At 42.3% G+C, this 15,000-nt stretch overlaps 1 protein-coding gene across 4 annotated transcripts in view; it reads right to left on the reverse strand.

Moving 5' to 3' along the window:
* Positions 1-15,000, reverse strand: part of CMSS1 (cms1 ribosomal small subunit homolog) — a 1,462,848-nt gene that overhangs the window by 153,378 nt on the left and 1,294,470 nt on the right. For all 4 annotated transcript variants that reach the window (XM_044071376.1, XM_044071373.1, XM_044071375.1 and 1 more), the window contains exon 8: positions 5,316-5,403. In XM_044071376.1, the coding sequence (XP_043927311.1) occupies positions 5,316-5,403 (88 nt within the window). The remainder of the gene's footprint in view (positions 1-5,315; positions 5,404-15,000) is intronic.

The following is a 15,000-nucleotide window of genomic DNA, read 5'->3' on the forward strand; positions in this document are numbered from 1 at the left end:
AAGTAGAAACATAGCTGTCTATGCATGTCTAACAAATGCATTTATAGTCACCCCTGTTCTAAAAATTTGGAAAGAAGACAGGTAAAATTGATTGATTGGTTGATATTTGTTTCTGAGGCCACTTTAGGCAGAAAAGAAGGATTAGTACGAAGTGAAACCCTGTCTTTATGAAAAATCATATATGGAGGTTTTACAGATAATGCCTGGAGTTCTGACACTCTCCTAGCCGAGGTAATGGCCACTAGAAAAGCTGTCTTCCAGGATAAAAATTTCAAATCCACAGAAGCAGCAGGCTCAAAGAGTGGAGCAACCAAAGTTTGCAAAACTAGGGTAAGGTCCCAAGGAGGGGTAGGATCTTCAACCGGGGTTCTTAAAAGGAAGGTACCTTTAATAAAGGTTTTGCAAAGTCTGGAGGAAGCTAAAGAAGCCATGTTCTCACCTACATGGAAATTGGAAATGGCCACCAGTTGAACTTTTACTGTAGATGAGCTGGCACCCTGCTTAAAAATGTACGCCAAGAACTTATGGACTGCTGGAATAGGACCTGTGAAGAGGTCCAAATCCCTCTGAGAAGCCCAGATAAAAAAACACTTCCATTTGCTATGGTATATTTTTCTGGTAGAACTTGCTGCACTTCGCATTGGAAGGAGATGCGAAGAGATCTCAGTAAGGCGACCCCAGTCCAGAAAGATCTGTTCCGCTACAGAAGGATTCAGAGACCACTCGAAAGGCATCAGAATAGTCATGCTCAGTTTGTCCACCAGTATTGTTGGATCGAACCGGAATGTGCGTTGCTACCAGAAAACGGCTGGTGGAGATCGCCCATTCCCACACTCTCATGGCCTCGTGACAAAGGGGGTAAGATCTGGTTCCTCCCTGGTTGTTGATGTACCAGACCACTGACATATTGTCTGTCTGAATTGCAATCATTCCCAGAGGAAGAACGGCATGAAGGGTCTGCAACGCTAATAAGACCGCCCTCATCTCTAGAACACTGATATGCAATTTCTTCTCATTCACAGACCACATGCCTTGGACTGTCCTGCCCGAGAAATGCCCCCCCCCCCCCAATTGGGAGGTGTCTGTGGTCACCGTGGCTTGGGGAGGGGCTGCAATAAATGTACGTCCTTCGACTAGCTCCAGAGAGTGTACCCACCAGAGAAGGGACTTCCTGCACATGTTGCTTATGTGAATAAGGATGTGTCAATGGCAGATCCAATAAGGACCATTGAACTTGCTAGTGTCCACTGCAGAACCAGCATATGAAGACGAGCACAGGGGAGAAGAGTAATGGTGGCTGCCATGGAACCTACGGCTCTTAAAACCGCCTCGGCTGGAGGAAGATGAGACTGAAGGATCACAAGCACATGAAACCGTAAGTTCCATACTCTCTCTGGACCTTGGTTTGTAACGTACCAATTATCGCTCCTATGTAGTCTAAGACCTGAACAGGGTCTAGAGAAGACTTGGATATGTTGATTGTAATGCCCAGCAAGTCTGACAATTTCAGGAAATAGTCTCTGGCTTGACAAAATAGATACCTGGTGGGAGCGGCAAGGAGCCAGTCGTCCAGATACGGGTAGACCTGTATCCCCTGAAGCCTCAAGTGAGCTGCTACTACTGCCATGACCTTGGTGAACACCCTGGGGGCTGTAGTGAGACCGAAGGGTAGGGCTCTGAATTGATAGTGATTGGCCCCTAACCGAAAGTGGAGGAATCTCCTGGAGCATCTGTGCATTTTGATGTGGTAGTACACATCCTGGAGATCTACTGAGCACATCCAGTCGTTCTCCTGCAGGTAAGGCAGGATGGATTGTAGAGTGACTATCAGGAACTTCTCATTGGCAACTGACAGGTATAGAGTGGAAAGGTCCAAAATAGACCTTAGGTCCCCCGTCTTTTTTGGCACCAAAAAGAACCTGGAATAGATGCCTGATCCAGACTGATCTAGGGGGATGGGCTGGATGACTCGTTTACTTAGCAGCTTTTTTATTTCGAGTGCTGCCTCCCTTTGCATGGGTGGAACGTTCGGAAGGTGTTTTGGTGGAATGGGAGGAGTCAGAAAGGGGATGGTATACCCTCTGGATATTATTTGAAGCACCCAACGGTCTGATGGCACGGAGTCCCATGCCATCAGGTGCATAGAAAGGTGACCCCCGACTGCCTCCAGAGCAGAGCAGTCGGGCAACCCCTCAGGGCTGCTGTGAGGGCCTGTCCGAGAACGGTTCTCGAGACGCAAAATTTCTCGGACCCCCCCCCGCCTCTGGGCCGTCTGTCCTGACCCGCTCTGCATCTAGGAGAAGGTGACTCCTGAGTGTCCCAGGAATACTGAGACTTCCGGAACCATATCTTCTTTTGCCCCCTCTGATTCCCAGAAAAGGATCTTTGGGGGTTAGAGAAGTGAATTCTGATGGCAGACAGTATCTTCCTGTCCTTCTCACTCTGGACTAACGTCTCACGAACCTTCTTCCCAAACAAGGAAGAACCATTGTAAGGGGCATTCGCAAAAAACACTTTAAAGGATTCTGTGAACTGACAAAGCCTAAGCCAGGCTTGTCGCCTCATGGCAATGCCAGACCTGGCAGCCCTTGCTGCTTCTTCAGTAGCATGTGAGAGGAGGCACATGGACATATTGGTAACCACTTTAAGAGTGGTCATTTGAGTGGAGAATGTGCGTTTATCCTCCAGAGACATGGTCTCTGGGGGCGACTCAGTGAACTCCTTGACTAGGTCTCGCCACAGTCTAGTAACATGGGCCAGATAATTCAGTCCCCTTATAGAAAAGGTGGCTGATGCATATGTCTGCTTTCCCAGACGATCCATCGTCCTGGACTCTCGGTCGGTGGGATGGACCGCAGAACTTTCCTGGGCTAGTTCATTTTTAGTGGCAGCCGCTACCACCATGGTGTCCACTGGGGCCCCCTTGTTCCAACTCGGTCTGTCTACTGGAGGGCTCAAGATTTTATCAGGGTGCCTGGGGATTGGCTCCATGGTGTCTGGCTCCTTCCATGCCCTGGTGGTAATAAGGTCCACCAAAGGATCCGAGGGGGGGGGGCACCCAGGAGGTAGACAGGCCCATGTCGAAGGCCTGCAGGAACACTGACTCATCTGAGGAAGGTTTGGGGGCGGACCACCCCCCCCCCACCCTCGCTGCCACAGGATTTCCATGATGTCTCCAAAGGAGACATCATCGGGGGGTCATCTGGGGGAACCTTCCCCTTCCACCAAATCGGTATCCTCAGTGAGGGACTCTGGAAAGGAGTCCAGGTGCCTCCTTTTGCATGTTCGCTTGTGAGGGATCTCTTCGTTGCGACTGTCCGGAGAGGGCTCACAAACTACTTGTGGTTTCTCGAGTGAAACAGTCTGGGGCACGTCGAGCACAGCCTGTCCCCGTAATAGCAAAATGGCTGAAGACGCACCCAGAGGCGAGGGAGTCAGAGTGGAATCCGGATGAGATGGTCAGGAGCCTCGATCCCCTGGAGTGAACCCTCTCCACCACATTAAAAATAGAGGGAGAGCGAGCCTCCTGAGAAATTTAAAAGGAAACTGCTCTCCCCGGATCTGGAGTGGGGATTGGAGCCGAGCCAGATGGAGCCGGGATACCAAGGGGTAGGCCTTGACCCAACAGCATCAGAGCCGAAGGAGAAAGACCCAACCCCTCGGATCTGACACCCAGGCTTCGGCTGTGTGAGCCGCTTGGGTCCGAACCAGTTGGATCCGACGTGCTCAAGGTAATGGTCGGTGTTGAGGTACATAGTACCACTGGTGCCGACCCCCTGACTCCGGGACCTCAGATCCACAAACCCCAATACCGGGGTCGGACCGGAGAAGGAGATATTGGTGCAAAAAAAGTAAGTGAGCTCCCCCCTCCCAAGGGAGAGGGGGCTGGTAAGATCTGAATCTGGGTGCGAATAAATTTTCGCATCATTTTGTCCATGTCCGCTTCAGATAGACTTCTGGTGGACCGCGGATGAGGCCACCAACACCGGCCGGGAGGGTCGGTGTACAGAGGCCCTGAAAAGAGGTCTAAGCCCCTCCGGTGAAAATCTCAGCAATCGAAGCTGAGGAGAAGCTGGCCTGGAAAAAGCTGTCTGTTTTGGAGGAGGACCCATCGGATCCGACCGGTCCGGGGATCTCTTCCTCCCTTTGTCTCTCTCTCTCTGTCTTTACTCTTATGTTTTTTTGACTCCCTATCCACAGGCCTCTGTATAGCAGGTTGAGTTCCAGCCTGGGAGGGAGAGGAAGAGACAGTAGCTGAATTTGAAGGGGCGGTCACAGCCATGACCACAATGGAAGAAGAGGCAGCCGCCTCCATAGCAGGGAGAAGTCTCTTGAGGATCAATTTTGCTTACTACCATATTAGGGAAACACAACCTTCCAATACCACCCTTGTTAGGTCAGTGACCTTGAGAATGAGCAGTAAATGCTCGAGGTAGCATACTACAGAACAGAAAATGTGTGATAGTGACATGGATCCCACACTTGGACCAAATCTAAAGATAGCATACTACCATAATGCAGGACAAATTTTAACAAAGGGAGTAGAACTACAGCACCATGAAATGTGTGCACTGCTCTACAGTTTTTTTTTCTTCTTTTGGGTTTTTCCCAGTCAGGGGTCGCCACAGCGGATCACCTGTCTGCTCATGATTGGCAGTAGAGTTTTACAGTGTCGAGTTGCCAGCCCGGCGCCCAACCATCCACAGAAGGCACGCGCACTCATGCCTCGGGCCATTTTAGTGTGTCCAATCTACCTACAGCATGTCTTTGGGAGGAAACCGGAGCACCTGGAGGAAACCCACATGACCACAGGAAGGACATGCAGACTCAGCACAGAAGGCACCCCAGCCGAGGATCGAACCGGAGAACCCCTTGCTGTGAGGCGGAAATGCTAACCGCTACACCACCACTGCCGCCCCTTAATTTATGAATTGTGGATATGGTGAGCCATGATGAGGAAAATAAATAAAAAACAGCTGTGTATGATGACCTGACTCTCATACCTTGGTGAAAATAGTTGTCCTACTTCACACCTTATGAATCTTCTCGTTTTAAATCATTCATTAAAGACAGGAAATCAGTGAAGAAAAACAGCAGCCAATATTTAAGCCTATGTGTTAAAGTCATCAAAAGGGAATGTAAAATAAGAGCAAAAGAAAGTTAGCCAGCCTTCTCTCAATAAACAGAATAATATAAATCTGAAAACTAATGATACCTGATAAGTAATTTATCAAATCTGGCAAATACAATAAACTAATGACAAATAAATACAAGCATTTGTCTCATTCCAGTATCCCATAATGTAAACATCTTACCTTGCTCTATCAGAGTTTTTATTCTTCCAGGTGTCCCTATACCAAGATGGTTGATACCATTCCTTAGCCATTTTACTTGCTCTTCTACCTAATTAGGACATAAGCAATACAAATCAGAAAAGGAGTCATGACTTTAGCAACTTCTTAACCTCTTTTACTCATCATGCCACACCATCACATGGGATTAATACACTTATATGTCCCCCTTTATCTTCAGATATCATAATTTGGAAGCTCTATAAAAACTAATATGCAACCCTGGCTTATCCACACAGCCAACAAAGGAAACCAGTCTGTATGGACCCTTGGCTTAAAAGGCCACATAAGGAGATGGTTCAGTGATCTTCTTCTGACCACAGGCACACATACTGCATACTCAATCCAGATGCCTTCTGACATTTTGTGGCAACATCAAAGAGCCTGCTGTGATCCTTTTACCTGACTTAATAAAAAATAATACACGTTTGCAAAATGAAATAGCAAAGATAAGTGTTTATCTGTCTCTTGCTTCAACCTACTTTTTTCTCTGATATGCCATTACAGCAAACCCCCTGGAAAGATTACACCAGAAAGCATACTCCCAAACATGGAGCAAATTATTTTCAGTCTATCTTTCCCAAGCCAGCCATACAACAATAAAAGCTCTCTGCCAATTAAGTGTAACATAAACTCAAGTCACAGACGTATATAACTCTGCCAGCAGACAATTTATTTAGTTACTGAATAACCATAAATGACAAAAGCATGTCACACAAAAACTTTTTTCCATGTGCATCAAGTGAAAAGTAAACATCAATACCAGTGAATATAACCGATTTACCAGGTCTATAATATAAAGCCGAAAGCTCTAAATAGCGACTACAAGTACATCGACACATAAAGACCGATGTACAAAAATTGCAAAACACGTAGTGAGCGAAACAACAAACGTGTTTCTTTAAACAACAGCTCCATGCAGGTATACATAAATTAACTAAATAAAACTAAAATAATACACTTTTGCAGGGTGGTAAGCCGCCCTGCCCCCCCTACTTAAATATATCAACTCCATGACCACAATACAGTGGGGAAATGGATATATTTCCTTATCCCCAGGATCGCGCTGCTGGCCAAACAAATACGTTCGATGTTCTGATTTTCGCTCAATACGTGTTTTGCTACTTTTGTACAGCGCTCTTTATGTGATGATGTACTTATATTCGCTCTTTCGAGCTTTTGGCTTTATAATTTAGGCCTGGTTTACCATATAACTAAATGCATGTTGCGTGCTTCTGTACGTTCTGTATGGACATTTTCTTGCAAGAATTGTTTTAATGCACCATTTAAGATTCATGGTTCATTTTTCCAGAACCAAATAAAAAGGCATAAAATGTTAGGGCACAAAACTCATAGCAACATAGCCATTCATCTGCAATAATCAGAGAAAAATAAACGGCTGAAGCAAAGTTTCCTATTTTCCCACAAGCTTCCATTAATAATTGATGACAATAAAAGATTGCTTGATCTATGGCATGACCCTCTTTGAGATGTCCTTCTTTGGATTCATCATTTTTTTCCCCAAACAACAATACACAAAATTCTGAAAGAACCCACACACAGAGATACATTCACTAACCCATTCCAAAGCATGCAACAATGTCATGTCATATGCTAGATTCATATGCATACTTATCTCCAGAGCCCACCAGTTCAACCCTAGTCACTAGCAAGCATCTCCATGCAAATCTAGAAGTAGCAACAGAGGTTTGGCACAAACTGTTAACGAGTAACAGAAGTATATACCTTGCCAACTTACAGAGAAGTGTAACAGATAAGGCTGGATGGAGACGCTGAACCACAAGGTGGTGGACAGGATCATCTCACAGACCAAATGATACAGTAAGAATATATCTATCATGTCTAACAATGAAGAATCTCTGTGTTGGGATAGTGATCACATAAACTCAAATAACAGGATGAAGAGGCAAAAGGACTATATAAAGGCAGAGCTCAGAAGGCTTAGCATTGAAGTGCCATTGTAGCAAAAAAGGCCCAGATCCTGGAGTTGTGGTAATGCCTGGTTAAAGTGTGGAAAGAAGATCACTGTCTGAAGCACAAATGTCTGAAATGGAGGCATTTTTGAAGAACACAATTAGAAGCAGCCACTGGGATGGGCTTTTTTCTGCAGCATTCATAAGTAAGCCAATCACTACATGAAGGGAAAAGATAAAAGTCCTTAAGCCATTCAGAATAAGTCTGCTTAGTAACTACAAGCTCTCCCTTCACCAGACCAAAGGAGATAAAGAATTAGTCCATCTTCCCGAACTATTGTACCCTTGTTGCATGACACCTAAGCTGATGGCAAACATCAAGAGTGTGAATGACTTTTCTCTATTGTTTTTTGCCCCAATAAAGAAAAAAGGGAGATCAAGGCTTTCAGACCTAGGGGTACTGAGTTGATGATACTGAAATACATCAGCTATCCTCACAAATTTTAGGTAGTGTTCATCTCCTCCTCCAACCCTCACACATCCATTGTATAGGTTCTAATATACTGAGACTTCCCCATTACCCTCTTGCCAATTAACTTAGTTGGTCTTGAGGAAATCAGGTGTAGCACCCTGTCATGCCTCAAAGTAGGAAGTCCATAGGTATATTTTGACAGGTTCCCCTATAAAAATGCTACCAAATCAGCAACATCTTGGTGAATGTATGGTAAGGCGCAGCAGTAGGGGAACTTTTTTCTTGTGTAACTAGTTTGTTTCCCCTGACCTCTGACCCCTCATATCTTGTTTTTATGAATCCCTCAATGTGTTCTAACCCTCCACTGGAGATGTCAGCAGCTGCAGCAGAGTGCATTGGGGATTCTTCTTCCCTGACAACCCAGGAGGTGGTAAGTGAGCTAAGCCTCATATTCCTCCATGTCATAGTGATGCTCAACTGTAATTTTTTTTCCAAACATCTTTATTGAATTTTCACTACTTGTGACACAGGCAATTTTACATTCATATAAAAGTAATCAAACTATATTAACATAACAAACATTATACTTCACATATACTGCTATATATTATATAACCTAAGCAATAGTACATAACTTATTCAATTCCTGCCTTTTTTAGAGAGACATCTTTATTAAATCATCACTTACTACATAGGCAATCATACATTTATATAAACGAAAACAAACCACACTGACACAGTCCTAGTCACAAGCATTTTACATCACAAACAATACTGACACACTCCCAGTTGCAAACATTATACATCACTTATAATCTATCCACTCTTTCTCACTCAAACATTACATAGCTCATTTAAGTCCTGCTGCCTTTTAGACCTCATTCCTTCCTTGTATGCGCTGTTCCCACAATTCCCATTTATGCTAAGCTGCAATTTAACCTGGGTTCAAGTAGGGTGAGTACTGTCTGAACCAAAAAGGAGTTAAGAGGAGGAGGACTATAGCCTTGGGCACCCTGGCATTTTTGGTTGAAACTCCTCATCAAATGAAAAGAGAATTTCAGAGATCCATATGTGAACTGTGGCACTATTGGGTCGACCTCCTGGAGAAGGAAGAAGAAGAGATTTAGTGTATTCTCAACGCCAAGACATGTGAACAGGCAACACTGTGGCATGCCCCGCAAATGAATGAACTACTTAAACAGTATCGACAGACTACCCGCATGGGAAACAGTTTCCCCTGGAATGGGAGTGGCCAATAGGGAGTTGTGGGGCTAGATAGTCCACTGCCAGACTCTCTTGGTCTTCCAGAATAGGAGGCAAGTTTAATAACCCCTGATCATAGATGCACCACACAACTACCACTCTGTTGGGAGTGCAAGGCACTCAATCCCTTTTGAAAAAGTCTCCTGAAAGGCAGAAAAGGTAAGCAGACCTACCTGCATCTCCAGGAATATGAAGCAGAGTTTGGACTTCTGAGATGACCAAACACCCTCACTGTCTGCCCAGTGAAGTGTTCCTCTCCCAGCCCTATGTCAGACACATCTGTGGCAACCAACACCTGAGGAGACAGTAACGGGAAGAGGGTTTTTAAAATCAAATTATCTGGAATCAATCATCACTGATGGTGGGTTCTACAGGCTTTGAAAATCATGACGTGATGCAACATGGAATCATAGTGTCAGGACCACTGCCCCTGAACTGTCCACTGCAAGACTCACATGCGTAGTCTAGTATAAACCACTAGTAGTATGGCTGCTGCCACTGGGCCTATGTTTACAGGCATATCTGCACCAGGAATGACCTAGAGTATAGAATCCTGGATATTGCAGCTTGAAGAGTTGATATTATGTTATAAAATAGTTGTCCTACTTTGCACCTTATGAAAGTGTAAAATAAAATGGTTGTAACTAGGACTTTGAAAAATGTACTGTTACTTCTAAGAATTGGAACAATATGAGCAGTGATTACTTGAGGGAAGTTGGAGCCTGAACTGATGGAGCAGCAAAGACCCAGAGATCTAGAATCACGACAATCTACTATGAACATGCCAGACATCGAGAAACAGGATATCTTTTTGAACTGCTACTGTGGTCATGCATTTAATGAACAACCTAGGGGTGAAAAGAGATCAAATTTAAGAGACAAGGACTGGCAGTGTCTGGCTCTCATGCAGAAGCACAGTATCTCCTGTACTCCTTGACAATCTTTAAATGAAGTTAGGTGTGTTGGAGGTCTAAACAGCGCATACAATTTCCTACTGACAATCACAGAAGGAATGAACGAACTGTGAACATTCAAAAGATTTCATTTCGGGGATAAAGGTATTTAGGTCACTATCCAGTACTACCCCAAAGTCTTAGTGTTATTTTGGGCACCAAAAAAGAAGAGAGAATAGCGTCTTAATCCCTTCTGGTCTGGCGGGACTTTCTGGAGTGCTTTTTTTTTTTAATTTGCAGAAGGCTGAAGAGAACTTTGCTTGTCAGATATTTTTGAAGAGGTGGGGCATTAAGCAAGGGTGATTAGGGAATGGGAGACATTTCAGAGGGAAAAGTACAGTAGTGTAAGAATTTACCATAACAGCAGATATCCTACTTTTCACTGTTGCAGTATTCCTTACTAAAGGGATATCCTACAAAGGATAGCCATACTTACAGCCAGCATACCAAAGACTTAGACCCCAACAGGCACTCTACATAAGACGTATGTCCAACTTCCAGGGCGTAAAGTACATAAATGATGTACACGTGCCTAATCCTCAGAACTGAATTGTCCCAGAAGAGTTAAAGCAACCCGAGGAACAAAAAGAAAAAGCATTAGCATTCAGAAAGGGGAGAAAGAAGGACCCTTGCCCAGAGGATAAGAAAATAGAACCCAAGAAAGGGAAAGAAAGGAGGAACAGAACACTAACTGTGAAAAGTAGGTCATCTACTGTTATAAGTTTACACAACTGTACTGTGTCCTTCCTTATCACTGTTGTAGTACTCCTTACTAAAGGGTGAGCGTAAAAGTTACTGTATAGGATGGGAGGAGGAAGCAACCATAGAACCCTCCAAAAAGACATGAAAAATGTCCATGGCAAAACTAGCTCTGGCCCTAAGCACTTCATCCAATTTGTAATGTTTAGTAAAAGTATGTACAGAAGACCAAGTAGCAGCTTCTAAAACAGCTCTAGTATCCAGACCCTTGAAAACACCAGGAAAGGATATCAGCAAGAACAGAAGAAGAAAGCTGCTTACCACAAAGAATAACAAAAATAAATGGCCTTAGAAATCCAAGAGGAGACAGTCCGCTTATTAACAGCTAAACCCAATTTCTTGGTAAGAAAACAAACAAAACAGCTGCTCAGATTTTCTAACATTTATAGTTTTATGCAGATAATATTTGAGCTGTCTAAGCAAATCTAAAGTATGAAGAGTCCTCTCACCAGAATTCTGAGGTACCTTGAACATAAAAGGAGGAGTGGTACAAAAAAAAAATAAACTCTTTATTAAACAACAAAGGCCAGGTCACCAATTTTATTAAAGCAGATAACACTCTAGTGCCTTGGCTCTGAAAAAGCCTTCATGGAGTAAAAAAACGAATTCTCAGCATCTTAAATACTCATAAACATCATTTTATTTTTTATTTTTTGTTGTTTTTCCTAAAAATCTCTATCAAAAACCAAAAAAAAAAGAGGGAACTGTCATAAGAGCCTGGAGTTCACAGATCTTTTAGGCAGAAGTAAGAGCCACCCAATAAAACTGCCCTCCAAATATAGAACTGCAAAGTAAGGAAGTTGCAGGCTCAAAATGAGGCTAATTCAATTTCTCTAGAACAAAATTAAGTTCCCAGGATGGTGGAATGGGCTTTCTCATGGACCTAACGTGAAGGATGCATTTTAGAAATTGTTTAAATTCAAACCTAGAAGAAAGTGGTGAATCCAAGGGCACACAAGCAGAAATGGCATTCCAAAGAGCTTTAACAAATGAACATGCCAGCTCAGAAATGAGCAGCTCACACCAATAAGAAAGAACAGTAGGAAAACCCTCTAAAAGTGGTTCCTGTTCATGCCCACACAGCTCAACCTCAAAGCAAGAAATATGGACAAAGCCAAACATAATGGGGACAAAAGCCCAAAAATAGACATATTTTAAACAGTGTTAATATAAACTTAAAAAGTTTTTAAAATAAAAGGTTTTGTATTAGCATGCATCTTCTGAAGGATATGAAGTCTGCAACTGAAATATCTGTCATTATTTAGTGACTTCAGTACCCAGTGGCATACCATAAAACTACAAATTTTATGAGGAACAGACCAAAAATGTGAGGCGAAAATCTGGACAGTTAAGAGGTATGTCCATGCTTATGATACCAATTAGAATATTTATTCAGTGTGGCAACATAAGATTTTATAGTAGTGGGTTTTCTGGCATCCTGCAAAACCTAAAGCACATCCTCAGAAAATTGGTGTGGAAAAGGAATCAGAACTTTATCACCTAAACAGTCAAATGTAGGGTGAGCAGATGAGGGTGAATGAGGACGGCCTTGTCCTGTTTGAGGAGATCCACCCTGTGAGGTAACTTGTGATGATTCCCCCACATAAAAAAAGAGGAACCAATGCTGCCTGGATCAGAAGTGAGTCACCAACAAGATTTTGGGTCGTTCACACATGATACAGTATAAGATTTTAGGCAACAAAGGAAGAATGGCATAAACATACAGAAACATCCCTTTCCATGAAAAGACATGGCATCCAGTTTCCAAACCAGAGGACTCAGCACCCTGGAACAGAACCTTGGAAGTTGCCTGTTCAGAGGGGAAGCAAACAGATCTACTTGAGGGGTATCACACCAATGGATAACATCCATGAAGACCTCTTTGCGAAGCATCCATTCATGAGGATCTGCTCAGTCTGTTTACCATGAGATTGTGCTCTGCGGGAATGTAAACCACCTGAAGGATCGCAATGATTGACAGTAAATTCCCAAACAAGAAGAGTTAGCCTACAAAGAAGGTATGACTTTGTGTCCCCTTGTTTATGTACAACATTACAATAATTCACGAAGGCACGAAGTTCTCCCAAAAGGTTTATTAAACAACAGACCACAGCAACCAACACTGACCTAGGTTTCGTCGTAAGACTTCCTCAGAGTGTTGGTAATCACTTAATTTATACTAATTATGTGTAAATTGATTAATTAATTACACCATATTGTTGCTCTAATTAACTCAACATAATAATTTCATTCATACATTCAACTTAAAAATACAATACTATATATCCATTTAAACTTCCACTTTTATAATAATAAAATATATTAAAAATACATATATATATGTTGTTGACAACACGTGTATTGTGTAAATAATATATAACTATGATGTAAAAAACACCTAATACATTATATTAAAATTAAAAATCCTTAAACATACTCCGTGGTTTCTCAACCATTATTCTGAACTCTAATAGATGCTACCTGTAATGTGATTGATATGAAAAATAGTATTTAATTCATACCACTAACCAGTAATGTAATTCGATGTCAAACTCATTTTGTGTACTAGAACAGTTAGTTCAGGATCCACAGGGTAGGTTAACTGAACACCATTTAGATGTTTGTGAAATCAAATGGCAGATGATATTGAATGCACATTTTACTCCAGGGTTAAACGAATTCATAACTATTAAACCATATCTTAGGCTTAAGAACATACTAGGGAAATAATTACATTTAATGGTTATCCGGTATAACAAACTAAGTTTGACATCGAATTACATTACTGGTTAGTGGTATGAATTAAATACTATTTTTCATATCAATAACATTACAGGTAGCATCTATTAGAGTTCAGAATAATGGTTGAGAAACCACGGAGTATGTTTAAGGATTTTTAATTTTAATATAATGTATTAGGTGTTTTTTACATCATAGTTATATATTATTTACACAATACACGTGTTGTCAACAACATATATATATGTATTTTTAATATATTTTATTATTACAAAAGTGGAAGTTTAAATGGATATATAGTATTGTATTTTTAAGTTGAATGTATGAATGAAATTATTATGTTGAGTTAATTAGAGCAACAATATGGTGTAATTAATTAATCAATTTATACATGATTAGTATAAATTAAGTGATTACCAACACTCTGAGGAAGTCTTACGACGAAACCTAGGTCAGTGTTGGTTGCTGTGGTCTGTTGTTTAATAAACCTTTTGGGAGAACTTCGTGCCTTCGTGAATTATTGTATTGGTGGACTGGTTACTTGGTTCGTTTTATGTACAACATTGACAGTAGTGTTGACTGTGTAAACCCCAGAAAGAACCCAAAACCCAGAGGGAATGCAAGGCTTGAGGAGTCAAAAGCAGAGCCCTCATCTCTTTGATGTTGATGAGGTCCTCCTTTTGCTGGAGAGACCACACCACTGAACACTAATACCATTGGAAGAAACCCCTCACCATAGATCTAAAGCATCTATATAGAGCTCCTGAGCTGGGGAAAGAGCTTGAAAAAGGAAGATCTGGACTCTGAAATCTGATGAACATACCACAGAAAATCCTGTTTGAGACGAGGCAAGAGAGGAACGAGAAATTCCAAAGGATGACAATGTTGAAGTCCAACTGTCTTTAGATACCACTGAAGCTTCCTCATGAGGAGGCTGGCAAAAGGAACTATAGGAATGTTGGAAGTCAAGTACCCCAGAGCCCGCAGAATTTCTATTGCAGACACAACTTGTAAATGAATAAGAAACTGGAAGAAAAATGCCAAGAAGGTAACCTTGGGAGGAGGAAGAAAAGCCATCATAGGCATGGTCCAAATCCTGCACCCAGCAAAACTTGATCTTCTGAAGGAGTCAGAGCATATTTTATGAGATTGTGAGTGAACCCCACCTTCTAAAGCAGAAACATTGTAAAGTCTGAATTCTGAAGAAGAATCCGCTGAGAAGAAGCTTGAATGAGAAGGTTATCCAAATAGGAAAAAATCTGGATACCATGGAGTCCGCAATATGTTATGACCAGAGCCAGACATTTGGTAAACACTCTCAGTGCTGTAGAAAGGCCAAAAAGCAAAGCAGAGAACTGATAATATGAGGAAGACTTCCCATACATGTCAAGTAGAGCACCTCACTGGCCCCTCTTCAAGAGAAATCTTGATCAGTGGATGGGAAATAGAAAATTCACACCAGGGATCACTCCAGTGGCTTTACTCTACAAAGGCACTGGGAACTAAGGTCAGGTGGCACAATGCTAGGG

Source organism: Protopterus annectens, chromosome 5.part0, assembly GCF_019279795.1.
Source record: "Protopterus annectens isolate FY-2018-M chromosome 5.part0, PAN1.0, whole genome shotgun sequence".
NCBI classification, from domain to species: domain Eukaryota; kingdom Metazoa; phylum Chordata; order Ceratodontiformes; family Protopteridae; genus Protopterus; species Protopterus annectens.